This window comes from Oncorhynchus tshawytscha, linkage group LG33, assembly GCF_018296145.1.
Source record: "Oncorhynchus tshawytscha isolate Ot180627B linkage group LG33, Otsh_v2.0, whole genome shotgun sequence".
NCBI classification, from domain to species: domain Eukaryota; kingdom Metazoa; phylum Chordata; class Actinopteri; order Salmoniformes; family Salmonidae; genus Oncorhynchus; species Oncorhynchus tshawytscha.
In genome coordinates, this window is record NC_056461.1 from 26,690,834 (window position 1) to 26,712,056 (window position 21,223).

The 21,223-nt window shown below is 43.2% G+C and overlaps 1 protein-coding gene across 15 annotated transcripts in view; it reads left to right on the forward strand.

Moving 5' to 3' along the window:
- Window positions 1-21,223, forward strand: part of LOC112230527 (guanine nucleotide exchange factor VAV2-like) — a 240,524-nt gene that overhangs the window by 66,403 nt on the left and 152,898 nt on the right. For all 15 annotated transcript variants that reach the window (XM_042311641.1, XM_042311644.1, XM_042311643.1 and 12 more), the window contains exon 2: window positions 2,781-2,897. In XM_042311641.1, the coding sequence (XP_042167575.1) occupies window positions 2,781-2,897 (117 nt within the window). The remainder of the gene's footprint in view (window positions 1-2,780; window positions 2,898-21,223) is intronic.

Here is a 21,223-nt window from a genome sequence, read left to right on the forward strand (position 1 = left end):
GAGGTGCCCCTACACACTTAGAGAAAAGTTATTCAGCTGTCCCCATAGGAGAACCCTTTTTGTTCCCAGATAATAACCCTTATTTGGTTCCAGGGAGAACCCTTTTGGGTTCCTCAGTGGAAAGGCTTCTACATGGAATCCAAAAGGTTTCTACCTGGAACCAAAAGGGTTCTATCTCGAACCACAAAGGGTTATTCAAAGGGTTCTCCTTTGGGGAAAGCTGAAGAACCCTTTTAGGTTCTAGATAGCACCTTTTTTTCTAAGAGTGTAGTGTTGGTTTGAGTCATTGGTACTACTACGAGATACTATGCCATGGGTTATAGGGGGATATTGCTAGGAGACAGGTGTCTCTCTGCTCTCTGCCTGTGTTATCTGAGTCAGAGAGGTACTACTTCAGTCCCAGCTTCAGTCTGAGCCGCAGGAACCACAATCAGCCTGGCATCATGTTTAATCACGCTTAGCATAGTTACAGGAAGGAGGAGGAAGTGGAGAGCCTGTCAATCATGACCAGGAAATTAAATAGGCCAATTCTCTAAAAGATGTCACAATGATATTGCTTACTACAGATCCTGAGTGGTGCAGCGGTCTAAGGCAAGAGGTGTCACTGCAGTCCCTGGTTCGAATCCAGGCTGCTTCACATCCGGCTGTGATTGGGAGTCCTATAGTGTGGCAGGCCCAGCGTAGTCCAGGTTTGGCTGGGGTAGGCCGTCATTGTAAATAAGAATGTGTTCTTACCTAAATTGCCTGGTTAAATAAAAATCTAAAATACAATTTTAAAAAACTAGGAGTTGGATTGAGCTAGAAATATTTCTGATGTTCACAGCAGTCCCCAAATGTAGTAGAACATATATAAACTCAGCAAAAATAAATTCCCTTTTTCAGGACCCTGTCTTTCAAAGATAATTTGTAAAAATCCAAATAACTTCACAGATCTTCATTGTAAAGGGTTTAAACACTGTTTCCCATGCTTGTTCAATGAACCATAAACAATTAATGAACATGCACCTGTGGAACGGACGTTAAGACACTAACAGCTTACAGATGGTAGGCAATTAAGGTCACAGTTATGAAAACTTAGGACACTAAAGAAGCCTTTCTACTGACTGAAAAACACCAAAAGAAAGATGCCCAGGATCCCTGCTCATCTGTGTGAACGTGCCTTAGGCATGCTACAAGGAGGCATGAGGACTGCAGATGTGGCCAGGGCAATACATTTCAATGTCCGTACTGTGAGACGCCTAAGACAGTGATGCAGGGAGACAGGATGGACAGCTGATCGTCCTCGCAGTGGCAGACCACGTGTAACAACAACTGCACAGGATCGGTACATCCGAACATCACACCTGTGGGACAGGTACAGGATGGCAACAACAACTGTCCGAGTTACACCAGGAACGCACAATCCCTCCATCAGTGCTCAGACTGTCCACAATAGGCTGAGAGAGGCTGGACTGAGGGCTTGTAGGCCTGTTGTAAAGGCAGGTCCTCACCAGACATCACTGGCAACAATGTCACCTATGGGCACAAACCCACCGTCGCTGGACCAGACAGGACTGACAAAAAGTGCTCTTCACTGACAAGTCATGTTTTTTTCTCACCAGGGGTGATGGTTGGATTCGCGTCTATCGTTGAAGGAATGAGCGTTACACCGAGGCCTGTACTCTGGAGCGGGATCGATTTGGAAGTGGAGGGTCCGTCATGGTCTGGGGCGGTGTGTCACAGCATCATTGGACTGAGCTTGTTGTCATGCGCAGGCAATCTCAAAGCTGTGCGTTACAGGGAAGACATCCTCCTCCCTCATGTGGTTCCCTTCCTGCAGGCTCATCCTGACATGACCCTCCAGCATGACAATGACACCAGCCATACTGCTCATTCTGTGCGTGATTTCCTGCAAGACAGGAATGTCAGTGTTCTGCCACGGCCAGCGAAGAGCCCGGATCTCAATGTCATTGAGCATGTTTGGGACCTGTTGGATTGGATGGTGAAGGCTAGGGCCAGTCCCCCCAGAAATGTCTGGAACTTGCAGGTGCCTTGGTGGAAGAGTGGGGTAACATCTCACAGCAAGAACTGGCAAATCTGGTGCAGTCCATGAGGAGGAGATGCACTGCAGTACTTAAAGCAGCTCGTGGCCACACCAGATACTGACTGTTACTTTTGATTTTGACCCCCCCCCCCCTTTGTTCAGGTACACATTATTCCATTTCTGTTAGTCACATGTCTGTGGAACTTGTTCAGTTTATGTCTGTTGTTGAATCTTATGCTCATACAAATATTTACACATGTTAAGTTTGCTAAAAATAAATGCAGTTGACAGTGAGAGGACGTTTCTTTTTTTGCTGAGTTGATATGTTATATTGTCATCAACACTGGATAGGTGCAGTGAAATGTATTGTTTTACAGGGTCAGCAATTTCCCTCTTTTATTTTCAGATTCACATGTCACTTTATAATCATTATCCTTCAATAGGTATCACGTAAACATTTAACAGATAAAGAATATTATAAATAGGAAAACACCCCTCAACATATAACGTTCTAATTACTGAGAGCACCTGCTGGATAACTAATACTGAGAGCCCATACGGCTCGATATGAATTTGTTTGAAAAGGTAAGCAACATAAACCAACATTATCAAACCGTCTGTGTTTGGCGCAAACTGAGGGACTAGCAAGCAATGGAGTGGAGTGTCCAAATGGACGGGAACTCACCAGTACACATCATCACAAATCTTATCCCACACTGTTTCTGACCTGGAGGTGTTTCTTCTCTCTCTCTTCCAGTTTCTCTGTCTGAAGAACATCCGGACGTTCCTCAAGGTGTGCCACGACAAGTTTGGCCTGCGTAACAGTGAGCTGTTTGACCCCTTTGACCTGTTCGATGTCAGGGATTTCGGGAAGGTGAGTGATGTTGGTGTTGAATGGAGGTCATTGTGGTTTGGGCGATGAGGCTGTGTGTGCAGCTATTGAAGTGTGGAGTGTTCTGCCCTGCCCAATATCTTGGCTTACTCAGAAATGGGATCTATTTTCCCAATGTGATATACAGTGCCTTCGGAAAGTATTCAGACCCCTTGACTTTTTCCACATTTTGTTACATTACATCCTTATTCTAAAATGGATTAAATAAAATAAAAATCCTCAGCAATCTACACAAAGCGAAAACAGGTTTTTAGAAACGTTTCTAATTAAAAAAAATAACAGATACCTTATTTACATTCAGACCCTTTGCTATGAGACTCGAAATTGAGCTCAGGTGCATCCTGTTTCTATTGATCATCCTTGAGATGTTTCTACAACTTGACTGGAGTCTACCTGTGGTAAATTCATTTGATTGGACACGATTTGGAAAGGCACACCCCTGTCTATGTAAGGTCCTACAGTTGACAGTGCATGTCAGAGCAAAAACCAAGTCTTGAGGTCGAAGGAGTTGTCCGTAGAGCTCCGAGACAGGATTGTGTCGAGGCACAGCTCTGGGGACGTGTACCAAAAAATGTCTGCAGCATTGAAGGTCCCAAATAACACAGTGGCCTCCATCATTATTAAATGACAGAAGTTTGGAACCAGCAAGACTCTTCCTGGAGCTGGCCGTCTGGCCAAACTGAGTCATCGGGGGACAGCGACCTTAGTCAGGGTGGTGACCAAGAAGCCGATGGTCACTCTGACAGAGCACCAGAGTTCCTCTGTGGGGATGGGAGAAACTTCCAGAAGGACACCCATCTCTGCAGCACTCCACTAATCAGGTCTTTATGGTAGAGTGGCCAGACGGAAGCCACTCCTCAGGAAAAGGCACATAACATCCTGCTTGGAGTTTGCCAACAGGCACCTAAAGACTCTCAGATGATGATAAACAAAATTCTCTGGTCTGATGAAACCTGGTTTTGCTTTGCCATTATGGGGTAATGCTGTTATTATATTTAACTAGGCAAGTCAGTTATGAACAAATTCTTATTTTCAATGACAGCCTAGGAACAGTGGGTTAACTGCCTTGTTCAGGGGCAGAACAACAGATTTTTACCTTGTCAGCTCGGGGATTCGATCTTGCAACCTTTCGGTTTCAAGTCCAACGTTCTAACCACTAGGCTACCTGCCGCCCAATGTGTGTAGATTGATGAGGGGGAAAAAACGATTTAATCAATTTCAGAGTAAGGCTGTAACGTAACAAAATGTGGAAAAATCAAGGGGTCTGAATACTTTCCGAACGCGCTGTATATAAAATGCAACACGGTTGCTCCTGCATGAAATAGATTGTGCCACTTGTATCTAAAAAGCGCTCTTGTTGGAATGATAAGCTTGCTGCTCCATTGATTTAAAGATGGGATGTTTTTGATGGATGAGATGTAATAGGGATATTAGTTACAGCTCACAGTCTGATCTGTCTGCTGTAGAAGCGGCCTATTGTGCATTTCAGCTATCAGAGCATACGGTGTCACACTTCAGGGTCAGCGCTTTGTGCATGTGTCAGTTAATATGAATGTGTTTGGGTGTATATATATATCTTTGTTTTATGCCAGTGTATGAGAAGATGGTTCATGGATTTTCCTGGAAGCTGTGTGTGTGTGTGTGTGTTTTGTCCACTTGCCCTTTGAGTATATTCATTCCACCAATTATGTTACAAAACATTTCTTAAAAGGAAGTAAACTAAATCATACAAGGAGAGACCAACCTGAATTAGTCCAAATGAAGCTCTTGTTTTGTTTGGACTAATGAGAACTGTTTGGACTAATTATTACACCCCTAGAGTGTGTGTGTGATTCGTGTGTGATCCAGGGCACATGAACCTGGATGCCTCTCTTTATAGCTAATCCAGTTTACTGTGAACCAACTCAGTGCGTTCCATGGGGGAGTGCTGAGATCTCGCCAGGCTATTGGGTCATATATGTAGTGCCAAACAGTGGAGTCTTCTGAGAGGAGGACGGCTCATGATAATGTCTAGAACGGTGAAAATAGAATGGCATCAAACATATGGAAACCACACATTTGATAACATGCCACCGATTCCACTCCAGTCATTACCCCAAGCCCATTTGTCCCTATTAAGGTGCCACCAACCTGTGTCTCCAATGTACAGTTGTGGCCAAAAGTTTTGAGAATCACACAAATATTAATTTTCACAAAGTCTGCTGCCTCAGTTTGTATGATGGCAAGTTGCATATACTCCAGAATGTTATGCCGAGTGATCAGATGAATTGCAATTAATTGCAAAGTCCATCTTTTCCATGCAAATGAACTGAATCCCCCAAAAACATTTCCACTGCATTTCAGCCCTGCCACAAAAGGACCAGCTGACATCATGTCAGTGATTCTATCGTTAACACAGGCATGAGTGTTGACGAGGACAAGACTGGAGATCACTCTGTCATGCTGATTGAGTTCGAATAACAGACAGGAAGTTTCAAAAGGAGGGTGGTGCTTGGAATCATTGTTCTTCCTCTGTCAACCATGGTTACCAGCAAGGAAACACGTGCCGTCATCATTGCTTTGCACAAAAAGGGCTTCACAGGCAAGGATATTGCTGCCAGTAAGATTGCACCTAAATCAACCATTTATCAGATCATCAAGAATCTTCAAGGAGAGCGGTTCAATTGCTGTGAAGAAGGCTTCAGGGCGCCCAAGAAAGTCCAGCAAGCGCCAGGACCGTCTCCTAAAGTTGATTCAGCTGCGGGATCGGGGCACCACCAGTACAGTGCTTGCTCAGGAATGGCAGCAAGCAGGTGTCAAGAAGGGCAGCAAAGAAGCCACTTCTCTCCAGGAAAAACATCTGGGACAGACTGATATTCTACAAAAGGTACAGGGATTGGACTGCTGAGGACTGGGGTAAAGTCATTTTCTCGGATGAATCCCCTTTCCAATTGCTTGGGGCATCCGGAAAAAATCTTGTACGGAGAAGACAAGGTGAGCGCTACGATCAGTCCTGTGTCATGCCAACAGTAAAGCATCCTGACACCATTCATGTGTGGGGTTGCTTCTCAGCCAAGGGAGTGGGCTCACTAACAATTTTGCCTAAGAACACAGCCATGAATAAAGAATGGTACCAACACATCCTCCGAGAGCAACTTCTCCCAACCATCCAGGAACAGTTTGGTGATGAACAATGCCTTTTCCAGCATGGTGGAGCACCTTGCCATAAGGCAAAAGTGATAACTAAGTGGCCCGGGAAACAAAACATTGATATTGTGGGTCCATGGCCAGGAAACTCCCCAGAGCTTAATCCCATTGAGAACTTGTGGTCAATCCTCAAGAGGCGGGTGGACAAACAAAATCCCACAAATTCTGACAAACTCCAAGCATTGATTATGCAAGAATGGGCTGCCATCAGTCAGGATGGGGCCCAAAAGTTAATTGACAGCATGCCAAGGCGGATTACAGAGGTCTTGAGAAAGAAGGGTCAACACTGCAAATATTGACTCTTTGCATCAACTTCCTGTAATTGTCAATAAAAGGCTTTGGCACTCATGAAATGCTTGTAATTATACTTCAGTATTCTATAGTAACATCTGACAAAACATATCTAAAGACACTGAATCAGCGAACTTTGTGGAAATTAATATTTGTGTCATTCTCAAAACTTTTGGCCACGACTGTATACTGTGATGCTTGGATCTTGTTTGGACTTTTGCACTGTTGTATCTAGGTGGAATGAGTCAGATCAGGGGTGTTTATTGATGCTGTAAATGGCCTACCAGGGCTGAAGTTTGAGGTGTGGGGAAATGATTGGGAACAGGTTTGAATTTGCTATAGGACATACTTTAATCTGCACCATGACTATAATGAGACCCTCTGGCCATGTCATCCAGGCTTAGTTGATATTGACTGTGTATTGGCATTTAACCCCATGAAAATCCTCATCTGAGAGCAATATGGACATGGAAGAGTCAAAGAGAGAGAGAGAGAGAGGGAGGGAGGGACAGAGAGAGGGATAGAAAAAGAAAGAGGCCTGTCATTTGGCGTGTAGATGAACCAGAGGACGATGTCTGAGAGTCAATGAGCTCACGGTAAACAATATTAAAATGGGGCACCAGTCAGAATCAATCACACACACCCTCCACATGTCAATTTGGAAATTGCATTTTGCATGGTCTCAGAGGTAGCGTGCTTGTCTTCTCATTGATTATCCATTAAAGGCAAGCATCACATTATAATATATTGAAGTGAGCAGATCCCCTCTAATGTGGCTTACATTTAAATGGGTGTGTGTGTATGGGTGTGTGTGTGTATGGGTGTGTGTGTGTGTATGGGTGTGTGTGTATGGGTGTGTGTGTGTGTATGGATGGGTGTGTGTGTATGGATGTGTGTGTGTGTATGGGGTGTGTGTGTATGGGGTGTGTGTGTATGTGTGTGTGTATGGGTGTGCGTGTGTATGCGTGGTATGGGTGTGCGTGTGTATGGGTGTGCGTGTGTATGGGTGTGCGTGTGTATGGGTGTGCGTGTGTATGGGTGTGTGTGTGTATGGGTGTGTGTGTGTATGGGTGTGTGTGTGTATGGGTGTGTGTGTGTGTGTGGGTGTGTGTGGGTGTGTGTGTGTATGGGTGTGTGTGTGTATGGGTGTGTGTGTGTATGGGTGTGTGTGCATGCGTGCCCTGTAAGCCAAAGATAAAGGAGGGTATTTGTCTTCTTATAGAAAGGCATTTAAAGCTGGAGCTTTAAATGCAGCTTATATCGCTCAATGATTTTTTACTTCCTACTCCTTTGTTTCCTTGTGATGAAAGCACTATAAACGGAATATCATTCATCCTTACAGAATTTGGCTTCTCTTCATGGAAGTGTTTTATAATGCTCAGCACCACATACATTTCCGTTGTATACACATTATTTCTCATACATTACCATATACAATATGATCGGCAAAACACTTAATGCATAGGCTTGTTGATGAAAAGGATGATTGAGAACCAACCTGGGAGACAGAGAGATGTCTCATCCCTGCCGTCTCCCTTATCTTCTGGATGTCTTCCGCTCTGTGTGTTTGTCGAATACCAACACAAGCTTCAAAGTGCCTCTACACTGTCTTAATACACAGAGTCGTCCAGGAGCTTTCCAACAAGTCAGTAAGCTGCAGATGGCTCAACTTAGTTTAGTTTAGTCTATTAATTCGACCATTTATAAAAAACAAGCGCACATAAAACTTAAAAGCCAACTTAACCCGAAATCATACATTTCAGAGAGGATAAAGAGAGAGAGGAGAATGGGAAAATGGGGGTAAGGGTTAGAGGGGGTGGGATACGTCTGATCTAGATTAATCAGCTTTGTCTCCTCTTCATCCTCTTATACATCCACATTGACTGACTGTCAGGGGCAACAGAGGTCACCCCCCACCCTCCAACCCGGTCCTTTTCCCTCACTCTAATGATGGCCTCTCCCGGGCCCCACTACTGCAGCAGGTAATTGCCCCCTCAGACCCTCCTCCCACCCCCTCTCAGTGCCCTGGTTCTGGGTTGTTGAAACAGATGGACCCCCCCAACCCTTCTCCCCATTCCCCCTCTCTCCTCCACACATTCGTCCACAATACCCTCCTCCTGCACCCCAACTCCCCTCTCACCACCATCACACCTTTCCCACCTGGGATAGAGCCACTCGTTCCCTCACCCCACCCATTATATATTCATTATGGCATCATTAGTGTTGAAAACAGCTTATTACAGTAGACCCAGGAGAACACTTGACTCTAAAGGCTCCCTCCACTACCTCCAAACCCAACAGCCTTGATTTTCTACCTTTTAATTAGCTTCCCAGAGAAACATGTCTGTCATTTAAATGACATGGCAATCAGTTTGTTTGGCTGTTGAGATGATGTCTGTAATTAGACAACACCTGTTAACCATCTATCAATGATTTCATGTCTGTCTGTGACTGGGGGGCGATGATGAGAGATGGATGATCTGACAGCCAACTGCACTGTCATCTTATTTACCCATATGGGGGAAAAAAATACATATATTACAATACATTTTTTAGTGTACATGTGAAATATTTAAAATTAATTTATTAAAAATATTTTTTTCTTTAATAAATTTGAAATACATTCCAACATATATGTTGGAATGTATTCAAAATGTATATATGTGTATGTAAAATGTATTTAAATGTATTTAAATATATTTCCAAATACATTCTGAAATACATAAAAAAATATATTTTCAGATGTATTTATCAATATATTTGGAAATGTTTTGTAAAATATATTCCAACATGCATTTAAATGTATTTGTAAGAAATATTTGTTTTTACTAAAATGTATGGCAAATATTGTAATGAAATGGTGACTGTCTAACAATAAAACCTCAGTAGGCTCTTTAGTATCACAAATGTGCCCAAAACTTACTAAGATAAAGCCATGCCCCCAACAAGCCACGCCTCCAAGTCTTCAAATGACAATATATTTTGTCAAAATGCATTTTTATTGTACTTGACACATTCCAAAAACACTACCATGCATTTAAATGACCAAAATAAATGACTCCTTCATGTGCATATGACAAATAAACAAACTAACTTGACGAGAGCATTGCAACCAACGTCCAATGGGAGGGACTTAGCGTGTACTGGGTCATTCCACGAAATTAGTGCCTTTTGTGTTCCATTGATGTGTTGAGTAGAAATCATGCTTTTGTATGTGGTTCTGTTATATCTCTAAATCAACTAATGACACCAAGCCACAGCCAGCCAATTACAGACACCTGTGTGTGTCCTATATATAAACTATATAAACTAGTGACCTAGTGTTTGTCATTATACCCTGAAGACGGCTTGTCTGTCGAAACGGTGGTTATTAAATTATGGCATCTGAGCTCCTAGAGTGTCCGTCTCTCCTTTTCTTTTTCAAGTTGAAATAATGCACCAGTATTGAATTTCAAAAGCCTGTTATATGAATTAAGGTGCCCTTTAATATAGACCACATGGAGAATTCAATCAATCTGATATTCAGTATGATGAAAGACTTTGTAAAGTGCCCACAATGCAGCATTTTGACGTGCCTCCTCTGTGACTTCAGGGAACATTTCAACCCCAACATCTCTCACTTCCCACCATCATTGTAAGGTCCTAGTTATGTCGTTGCTTTGACAAAGTTATTTGTGAAGATCACTATTTATTTCATGTTATTAGTGACTCTGTCCCTCATTTTAAGGTCAACCCTGTTATGTGGACTGAACTCTTGTTTTAATATGGTGAAACTATTCCTTTTGATACATTGATTTCAAAGGAAACATAGAACATCTAATAGTGAAATCATAGTGTAAAAGCAGGTGAGCTCGTTCGACTCTTTTTTTGGCATTTTTCAGGTGTTTTTTGGTAAGAAAAACTGAGCGGGTCGAGTATATCACATCAACTCTGTTAACCATAGATAGACAGGCAAGAAATCAAAATAAATGGTGAATCATGCATTCAATTGCCCCTCTCTGTTGCACACAACAAACTTCCATTCCTCCTGTCACAAGGGGATTCATGGCTGATTTAACTAGTTGGAGTGCCTCTCAAGTGGATTTTTACCAGATGTGGGATTTCCACTTCCCACCTGGTTATGAACACACCATAACAACGCTACCCATCCACTGTAGGGCACTCATTGGAAGCTCAAGGCCTAGACCGACACTTTGACATATTGTGTAACGTTGTACGACGTATCGTTTTTGATAAAAAAATAACAGCCTAGTGCTCAATCTCTTATTTAATTAAGCTGAAGAGAGGCACTTATTATAGTCTCTCTTTTTTTTTTTTTTACTCGTGAGATGTTTTTTATGAAGTTGAAAGCTCTTTATGACCATGTAAACATTTTGTCAAATCAAAAGGTTTGTTTTTACTCACCATCACAATTAAAATTATATCACTGCCAAAGTTTTGCCTTGGTGGCCCCAAGAAATATCTCCATTGATCAATGTGTAAAGAGTAATTTAAGAAGCCTCATTAGGAAGCACTTTGGCCACCCTGTAGACTAGATGTCATAGCCAAGCATTTCTGGAATATTGTCAGGCCTTACATTCATTTGAGAAAATATGCAAATGTAGATACATGTATTTGAAATACATTTTTCTTTAAACCCGTATGGGTAGGCAAAGCATCATTCTTTAAAATGCAGACAGCGTAGGCAGTTTATATTCTTTCTACACAAAACCTAGTTTGAATCGTGACTGATTCATGGACTAGCTGAGCTTTCAGACTGCAGTTCTTTGAATTGATATTGTGGCATCAAGGTGAATGGCATTTTATAGTGGCTGTGTGAAATTGTCTGACTGGCTGTGCAAGGAGAATAAGCCCAGAGATGAAGGCTTGAAGCAACACACACTTTAGTAAAGTAACCTGACGGACAGTGGGACAATTTATAGTCAAACGCATTGCAATTATGTGCAAATCTCTTTCAGAGGCATCCCACTCTACATCAAAATTGCCATTGTTGTGAGTTTGAATCAGGAAACAGAGTTGTAAGTAGGCAACATTCAGACATCTAAGGACTCAGTCTCTCAAGAGAAAGAATGTTTGTCTTGGCTGTGTAGATGTGTTCCTTGGTTGTCATGCCAGCAGTGAGGAGAAGAAATGGTGTCAGGTAGGACAGGATGCCATTGGCTAAATGACTCTGCTTGGGTCGAGAAAGAGAAAAGGGAAAGGGAAAATGATGGAGGGAGGAGGAAGAGTGGAGGGGACACAGCAACCATCAGACACCAGTCTATCCCAATTAATTTGAGCAGACTGCTTTCTTTCAGCTGCAATTTATCTCTCTCTTCTCTCATATCCATCTCTTTCTCTTTCTCTCACTCTCTCTTGCTTTCTCCTGTGTCTCTCGCACACCTCCTCTCTCTCTCTCTCTCTCTCTCTCTCTCTCTCTCTCTCCCCCCCTCTGTCTCTCATTTCTCTCCAGTCGGCCCCACCCTCTCTGTTCGTTGAGTGTGTTGTGATAAGACTTAGCCACCAGCTGTTGCCATTGTGTAGACTCTTGAGACGGTGTCGGTGTGATCTGATTCTGCAGTCTGCCAAGGTAGATTCCAACCTCACTCTGGGCCTTGCCCCTCACTGACCAGCCACATGTCTCTGGACCTGGCCCAACGCTGCCAGCGTCTATTCAGGAGATTAAGGCTGGCCAGAAGTGAGGGACTGTAGTTATCAAGGAAAAACCTATTTTTAAACCTATTTTTATTTTTAAGGAAACTGCAGCATTTAAAAGGATGCTTCACTTTATGTGCTTGTTATTTACAGTGTTGCATATCCAGTTTGCCTGAATAAGCAGGTCAGATAGATATATATTAGTGGATTCTACTAGGAATTAGGAGTTATTCAAACTGTTGCAGTAGAGGGGAGGTTAGAGGGCATGAATGAAGCATTGTGTGTCAGAGTCAGTTTCAGACTGGGGAGAGGAACACTGAACACATAATAAAATAAAACATTAAATAATTCCGGCAGTGCCAAATGTAATAATTTCCAATATTAATTTAGTAACATTGTGAACTAGTGAAGTCAAGTAGTGAACACCATGTCCGGACTCGAGCAATAAGCCGTTGTCCCTCTTCCCCATCTCCCACAGTGAGCAGCCAACCTAAGCCCTTACCATCATGGCTCCTAGCTCCGGCCAGCACTGGGCCCAGCTATGATATGTGGGGAAATTCGAGGCCCCCAGCAGAGACTATGTAGGGGATAACCTTTTGTTTGAGTGTCAGTGGATCAGTGCCACTGACATCTATATCTTCATATCCTTACCTAATAGGAAGTAACATGAACTTGTTTTCAAAGCAGAGATGTCTGTGGTCTTTCACGGAGGTCTATGCAACCAAGTATGAGAAGTGGAAGCAGTGGCAGGTGCAATCTTCAAAGAACATTGATGAGAAGATCCTCTTAGTTAAAAAGATTCCCCGGTACTATTGTATACTTTTTAGCCATTAGTTCTGAATATAGCGCTCATGAGCCAAAAGTGTTCCCTGAAAATTCCGTACTACGTCAAATACTGTGTGTGCAGACATATGCACCACGTCATTGCTCTCTCTCGCTTTGCTGTGTGTGCATCTTGCTAGCTGTCACGCAAATGATGAGGCTCTGAAGCTCATTGGCTAGAACTCAGGTTGGCCCACGTTGGGGGAAAATGGCCCAGCACAGCTTCCAGAAAAACATTTGCTTTCAAACTATGTATTTTGTGTCTAAGACAGTAAATTATGCATGTATGAACTACATATTGACAAATCCAGTCCAATAAAGACTTAGTAGTCGCCAATGTTCCGGAGCATGTCTTCAAGTTTTGGATGGGAAGAGTGGCTGACGAAGACTTCTTCCTCTTCATCGAGAGATACTGCACAATTCTACAGCCAGCTTTGAAGCCGTATATCAGTATGGTATCTGGTACTGAGTGAGAAAGTACAGGGTGAAAATGAAGAGGAGAATGTTGGGAGAGCTGTTAGTGGTGCCGAATGAAATCGCTTTGGGCCCCTACAGTAGTAGGATTTTCTACCCCGGACAGGCCCTACGCTGCTTCATCTGCAACATTGCTGACCATCAAGCCAAAGAATGAACAACCATCAAGTGCTGGCGCTGTGGATCCCTCGTCCACAAGGGCAGAGAATGCAACAACACCAGCAAATGCACCCTATGTGATAAAGATGGTCCCTTCTTCTTCGACTGCCCAGACTTCTATGCATATTGGGCGAGCGGCTGAGGGAGAAAGGAAGAGGAAGACCGTGCAGAACCACCTAGAGCCCCACCAGCAGAGAGACGACAGGCAGCTTCCAGCGAAGACGACTAATGATAGTGAGTACACCTTCCTGATAGCGAGATCAACATAGGTGACTGGTCCTCCAACGGGGAGTAGGCCAACACGACTGCTCAACCTGTCATGCGACATCACACCCCACCATTTACAGGTAATGCAAAAATAAACCACAGTAGTCCTCCTACATGGTATGTCACCAAATATTCTCTAATGATGCCACATCTAATTAACATCTTTACATCGTCTATGTGGAATTCAGTTAAGTAAAATAAGAAGGAGATGAGAGACTTTTAAAAACAAAGGCTGATATTTTGAAAGATCTAACAGACGTTGAACAAGTTAAGAAAGTATGGGTAATGTCTGTGGTCTCTATAGGTAAATAATGTCTGTGGTCTCTATAGGTAAATAATGTCTGTGGTCTCTATAGGTAAATAATGTCTGTGGTCTCTAAAGGTAAATAATGTCTGTGGTCTCTATAGGTAAATAATGTCTGTGGTCTCTAAAGGCAAATAATGTCTGTGGTCTCTATAGGTAAATAATGTCTGTGGTCTCTATAGGTAAATAATGTCTGTGGTCTCTATAGGTAAATAATGTCTGTGGTCTCTATAGGTAAATAATGTCTGTGGTCTCTATAGGTAAATAATGTCTGTGGTCTCTATAGGTAAATAATGTCTGTGGTCTCTAAAGGCAAATAATGTCTGTGGTCTCTATAGGTAAATAATGTCTGTGGTCTCTATAGGTAAATAATGTCTGTGGTCTCTATAGGTAAATAATGTCTGTGGTCTCTATAGGTAAATAATGTCTGTGGTCTCTATAGGTAAATAATGTCTGTGGTCTCTATAGGTAAATAATGTCTGTGGTCTCTATAGGTAAATAATGTCTGTGGTCTCTAAAGGTAAATAATGTCTGTGGTCTCTATAGGTAAATAATGTCTGTGGTCTCTAAAGGCAAATAATGTCTGTGGTCTCTATAGGTAAATAATGTCTGTGGTCTCTATAGGTAAATAATGTCTGTGGTCTCTATAGGTAAATAATGTATGTGGTCTCTATAGGTAAATAATGTCTGTGGTCTCTATAGGTAAATAATGTCTGTGGTCTCTATAGGTAAATAATGTCTGTGGTCTCTATAGGTAAATAATGTCTGTGGTCTCTAAAGGTAAATAATGTCTGTGGTCTCTATAGGTAAATAATGTCTGTGGTCTCTAGGTAAATAATGTCTGTGGTCTCTATAGGTAAATAATGTCTGTGGTCTCTATAGGTAAATAATGTCTGTGGTCTCTATAGGTAGATGGAGGCGATGGAGTAGGATTATTTATTTATTTTACCCCCTTTTTCTCCCCAATTTCGTGGTATCCAATTGGTAGTTACAGTCTTGTCCCATCGCTGCAACTCCCGTACGGACCCGGGAGAGGTGAAGGTCGAGAGCCGTGTTTCCCCCGAAACACAACCCCACCAAGCCGCGCTGCAACAATGTGTCGGAAGAAACACCGTACATCTGGCTTCCGTGTCAGCGTGCACTGCGCCCGGCCCGAAAGAGTCGGTAGAGCGCGATGGGAGAAGGACATCCTGGCCTGCCAAACCCTCCGCTAACCCGCACGACGCTGGGCCAATTGTGCGTCGCCCCAAAGGTCTCCCAGTCGCGGCCGGCTGCGACACAGCCCGTTATCGAACCAGGAGTAACGCAGCTAGCACTGCAGTGGCTGCGACACAGCCCGTTATCGAACCAGGAGTAACGCAGCTAGCACTGCAGTGGCTGCGACACAGCCCGTTATCGAACCAGGAGTAACGCAGCTAGCACTGCAGTGCCTTTGACCCCTGCGCCTCTCGGGAGGAGCAGGAAATTATTCCTGGGAGGTTGATAGTCACGGACATTTCCTTGAATGGTGATGAAATAAGACTAATAAATATTTATACCGCTCAGGACAAAACAAAAAATAAAATGTTTATGAAATGAAGAGAAAATCTATGCCTGGAGTATACAGTTATAATAAGAGGTGACTTTAATACTGTAACAGAAGCAAACAACCAGGAGGTAAGAACTGCATTTACATGAACTGCCAAAGGGAAAATAGCACAACAATTGTAAGAAGATTTTAATTTGAAAGACTTCTTCAGAGAACTCTTCCCAAACCAATTTGGATACACGTGGGCCGACCAAGGTACTAAAACCCAAATTGACTGCATCTACATTTCAAAGGAAATTAATGTTTTAAATTACCAGACATTATATTTGATTAACTCAGACCATGTAGGAGTCAAATTAGAACTAGTACTACCCAGAGAAAAACTAAAACCTACTGGAATATGAACAAAGTAATGAACTGTTAAATGAACTGTAAGAAGAAATTAACCCCCTAAGTTCGCTGGCTTCATTGGCTATTGGCTTCTGTTCCAGACCCCCCCGAGGCTCTCTATCCTCTCTCAATCTTTCCATCGCCCTCCATGCCCAGAGATCCTCTGAGATCCTGTCTGTCCCTCTTCCTCCGACACCTGGACATCCCTGTCCTTCCTCAGCGGACACCTCTCAGTCCCTGTCCCCGTCTCTCCCCGTCCGTGTCCCCTCCTCTACCTGCTGTATGTCTCTCCATCAGGAGAACACACGTTTTTACATAAAGCTGCCAAGGAACAATCTATTATTCATTCCAAACGGCACACTCCTGATGATAATTATCCAGCCATGAATTATAGATGGCAAGTTCCCTCCCCTTTAGGACCCCCCTCCTCCCACGGCCTCATTAGTCGTCGTCTTGTTACCGTCATTCCTGCGGAAACAGGTGGTTGCTGGGCGATGGCTGTTGTCTGGGATACCGGTGCTGGTACTGCTCAGGGCTGGTGATGCTATCTTGATATCGATTCATAATAGGGTCAGTTCAGTATGTGTTTCTGTTGTTGGTCTGCTGGTTGTTCAGAAGACAATGGACATATGGTATGTTACCAATGTATGACATTTACGTTGGTCGACGTGAATCATATGCGTGTGAGTCGTCCAGTCTAATGTACAGATAAACTGGCTTCTGGCAAGCAGATGCCCAGATATGTTAATCTGATGTATATTCAGCCTCTCATGAAGAACATCCAGCTGTCACTCGGAGAACACCTGTGCCATGATTCCACGGTGTCTGTCTGTATTTGTACAGTAATGCCAGTGAAGCCTAAATCAACCACTTTTGAATGGTGCTTCTCAACACAGGAGCAATAATAACCTGCAAATCAGCAGATACTTTAGTTTCCTCAGAATAAGCTATGTGTCTGTTTCTCTCAACACTGTTATAATTCTGACATCATTTGACAGCCACAGCCGTTCAATTCCACCAGGTGCAGAAAATGAATGAAATGGTTTTATTGAGATCTAAAAGCCCTGTACAGTCAAATTCCTCTTGTGGAAATAATTGCCTTCCTTTGTTTGGCAGTCTGAATGTAGTAGCAGACACAATGGGAATGGTCCCTGGCCCCGGCTCCACCTGGCTCTTTGAGGATTCTCAGCACACCGTTCTGCAGTGCTGTCTGTCCAGAGGCAGCAGAGGTGTACCAAACTCTGACTCTGGGCTGTGATTCGCTGGCCGGCCGGCCCTTCAGACAGCAAACACTTGTGTCGCTCCTTCCTTGACTGCTTGTGGTTGTGCATGTCTCTGGAGCACAGTGGGAGTAAAGAGGGGGCGTCAGGGAGGATGGGCCCCCCACAGGGAGAAGCGTTTGTGAATTCCACGCTGGCAGCATGCACTCTCATTATTTCTCCTCCCTCACTTTCTCCCTCCCTCTGTGGCCCCACAGGCACCATTATGATGGACAGGTACACTCTCCCAGGAATCACCTGCATGGAAAAGGGAAAAAGAACCAACTCGGGATCCTGTCCTCTTAAATTTTTCATCACAGAGGGATTATTTTTCATATGCTGTTGAATGGAATGATAAACCCACCAGCCTCACAGTTTACCGTATAGCCCACAGTTTGTGTCTGAGTGTTGGGCCCAAAAATGGGCTATGACCATGCAGCCTCTATAGGCTATATATTAAATATATGATGATCCACACCCCCTCCATTTGGCAACTGTAAAAGGTACCTCACACTATCATAATGGGGCAAACTGCTCGATTCCAGGTATGCAATTACAAAGCAATTAAACTATGTATCGTCATTATACAGTGGGGCAAAAAAGTATGTAGTCAGCCACCAATTGTGCAAGTTCTCCCACTTAAAAAGATGAGAGAGGCCTGTAATTTTCATCATAGCTACACTTTAACTATGACAGACAAAATGAGGGAAAAAAATCCAGAAAATCACATGTAGGATTTTTAATGAATTTATTTGCAAATTATGGTGGAAAATAAGTATTTGGTCACCTACAAACAAGCAAGATTTGTGGCTCTCACAGACCTGTAACTTCTTCTTCTGTCCTCCACTTGTTACCTGTATTAATGGCACCTGTTTGAACTTGTTATTAGTATAAAAGACACCTGTCCACAACCTCTCTCATCTTTTTAAGTGGGAGAACTTGCACAATTGGTGGCTGACTAAATACTTTTTTGCCCCACTGTATATAGTGTTTTCACTAGAGTAATTACTGCATAACTACATGTACAGTATAAGATAAATAAAGTATTACCTATTCCATTTGGAGAGAATTGGCAGTCAGAAAGTAAACTGTCGAAGCAGCTTAGGCTCATTACAAAATAGTATTTACACAGGATGGATTATCGTCCATCCTTTTTACTTAACCGTGTGTCACAAGAGTTACCAAAGGACATGTCACACTGTGTCTTTTCTTTCTTCACGATTGCACCCTCATTGGCTCTCTGTCCTCCTGGGGTTGTGATTGACAATGCTGTCAGCCAGTAAGCAGGGAATGCAGCTGGATTCTAGAGCAGTGACTGGTCAGGTGACAATGACCCTGGCCATCCTGCTGTGAGGAGCTCAGTGGAGCACAATCGGCTTTGTGACCAAAGCCTTACAACTGTAATCCCTAAATCCTTCCCCAAAACCTCAATCACACAAATAAACAACTACAGCTGTTTACATCAAGTCAGGATGTGAAAATCACTGGAAAGGCTATTTTTTACTCCGCTGTGTCACCCCTACAGTCATTGGATCAGATAGGCAAATATAACAGGAATTGTTATGGTTGTGTTTTCCAAAATATTGAAAGGGAAATAATCATTTGAGTATATCGGGACACAAAGCACTCTCTCTATAACCTTCATATACGGTTACAGTCTTTAATGATCAGCAGAGCTTCAAGGAAGGAGACAGTCTGACAGTGAGACAGTGTTTCAGAGCAGCCCACTGTCATAACCATGTAAATACTAGTGGATCTAATTGCATAAAGGTTGGGACTGCTGAATCTAATGCCCTCTGATACCCGCTATCAAAGATAAAATGTAAATGATCATGAATTCATGACTTAGTCCTCTATTACTCGTGGTATGTATTATAGACAGCAGTAGGCTAATGCTGGACTGGAATACTAAGGGCCAGCAGCACAATGCTAGATGTAATGTGGACTACTCCACTCTACTCCATCTTATTTCTCCTATTTAATCCACTCCTCATCCTCCTCTCCTCATTCTCCTCTCCTCCGCCCCTTCTCCTCCTCTCCCTGTGAGATTATCAGTGTGTGGTGTGAACGCTTAATACACTCCTCCCTCTCTCTCCTTCTCTCTGTCTCATAAACTCTCTCCATCGCCGACTGTCTCCCTCTATCTTTGTTTCCCCTCTTCCATGTTAGTCTTTCTGTTACGGTTATTGAATTTGACCCGGGGCTATAGTTTGCATTTGCTGTTAAGTGCTGTGTTTTACACGGCTGATAAAGGGTGTGTAGAATACTAGCGATGTAGTGTTGTGTAGTGTTGTATAGCCTGTCGGGTGTTGGTGGAGCCGTATTGGAGAGTGTGCTAAACTGCTGCCCCCCTCCGCCTCCGTGCCTCTCCTCATTTCTCACTCTGCAGGTGTCCCCTAGCAGTTAGTAATAATGCCCATCCTTGTACTGTCAATCACCGTATTCTTATCGGCAGACTCAGCAGCCTTGGTTTTTCAAATGACTGCCTCGCCTGGTTCACTAACTGCTTCTCAGATAGAGTTCAGTGTTTCAAATCGGAGGGCCTGTTGTCCGGACCTTTGGTGGTCTCTATGGGGGTACCACAGGGTTCAATTCTCGGGCCGACTCTTTTCTCTGTATATATCAACGATGTCGCTCTTGCTGCGGGTGATTCCCTGATCCACCTCTAGGCAGACGACACCATTCTGTATACATCTGGCCCTTCTTTGGACACTGTGTTAACAAACCTCCAATCGAGCTTCAATGCTATGCAACACTCATTCCGTGGCCTCCAACTGCTCTTAAACGCTAGTAAAACTAAATGCATGCTTTTCAACCAATCGCTGCCCGCACCCTCCTGCGCGATTAGCATCACTACTCTGGACGGTTCTGACTTAGAATATGTGGACAACTACAAATACCTAGATGTCTGGCTAGACTGTAAACTCTCCTTCCAGACTCATATTAAACATCTCCAATCCCAAATGAAATCTAGAATCGGCTTCCTATTTCGCAACAACGCCTCCTTCACTCACGCTGCCAAACATACCCTCGTAAAACTGACTATTCTACCGATCCTCGACTTCGGCGATGTCATTTACAAAATAGCCTCCAACACTCTACTCAGCAAACTGGATTCAGTCTATCACAGTGCCATCTGTTTTGTCACCAAAGCCCCATATACCACCCACCACTGTGACCTGTATGCTCTCATCGGCTGGCCCTCGCTACATATTCGTCGCCAAACCCACTGGCTCCAGGTCATCCATAAGTCTTTGCTAGGTAAAGCTCCACCTTATCTCAGCTCACTGGTCACCATAACAAAACCCACCCGTAGCACGCGCTCCAGCAGGTATATCTCACTGGTCATCCCCAAAGCCAACACCTCATTTGGCCGCCTTTCCTTCCAGTTCTCTGCTGCCAATGACTGGAATGAATTTCAAAAATTGCTGAAGTTGGAGACTTATACCTCCCTCACTAACTTTATGCATCAGCTGTCAGAGCAGCTTACTAATCGCTGCAGCTGTACACAGCCCATCTGTAAATAGCCAATCCAACCAACTACCTACATCATCCCCATATTGTTTTTATTAACTTTTTTGCTCTTTTGCACACCAGTATTTCTACCTCCACATCCTCATCTGCACATTTATCACTCCAGTGTAAATTTGCTAAACTGTAATTACTTCGCTACTATGGCCTATTTATTGCCTTACCTCCTCACGCCATTTGCACACACTGTATATAGACTTTTTCTATTGTGTTATTGACTGTACGTTTGTTTATTCCATCAGTAACTCTGTGTTATTGTTTGTGTCGAACTGTTTTGCTTTATCTTAGCCAGGTCGCAATTGTAAATTGGTTAGATTAAGATGAATTAAAAAAAAAATATATATATATATATATATATATTTTTTTTTTTGTGGAATTTTTACCCCTTTTTCTCCCCAATTTCGTGGTGTCCAATTGTTGTAGTAGCTACTATCTTGTCTCATCGCTACAACTCCCGTAGGGG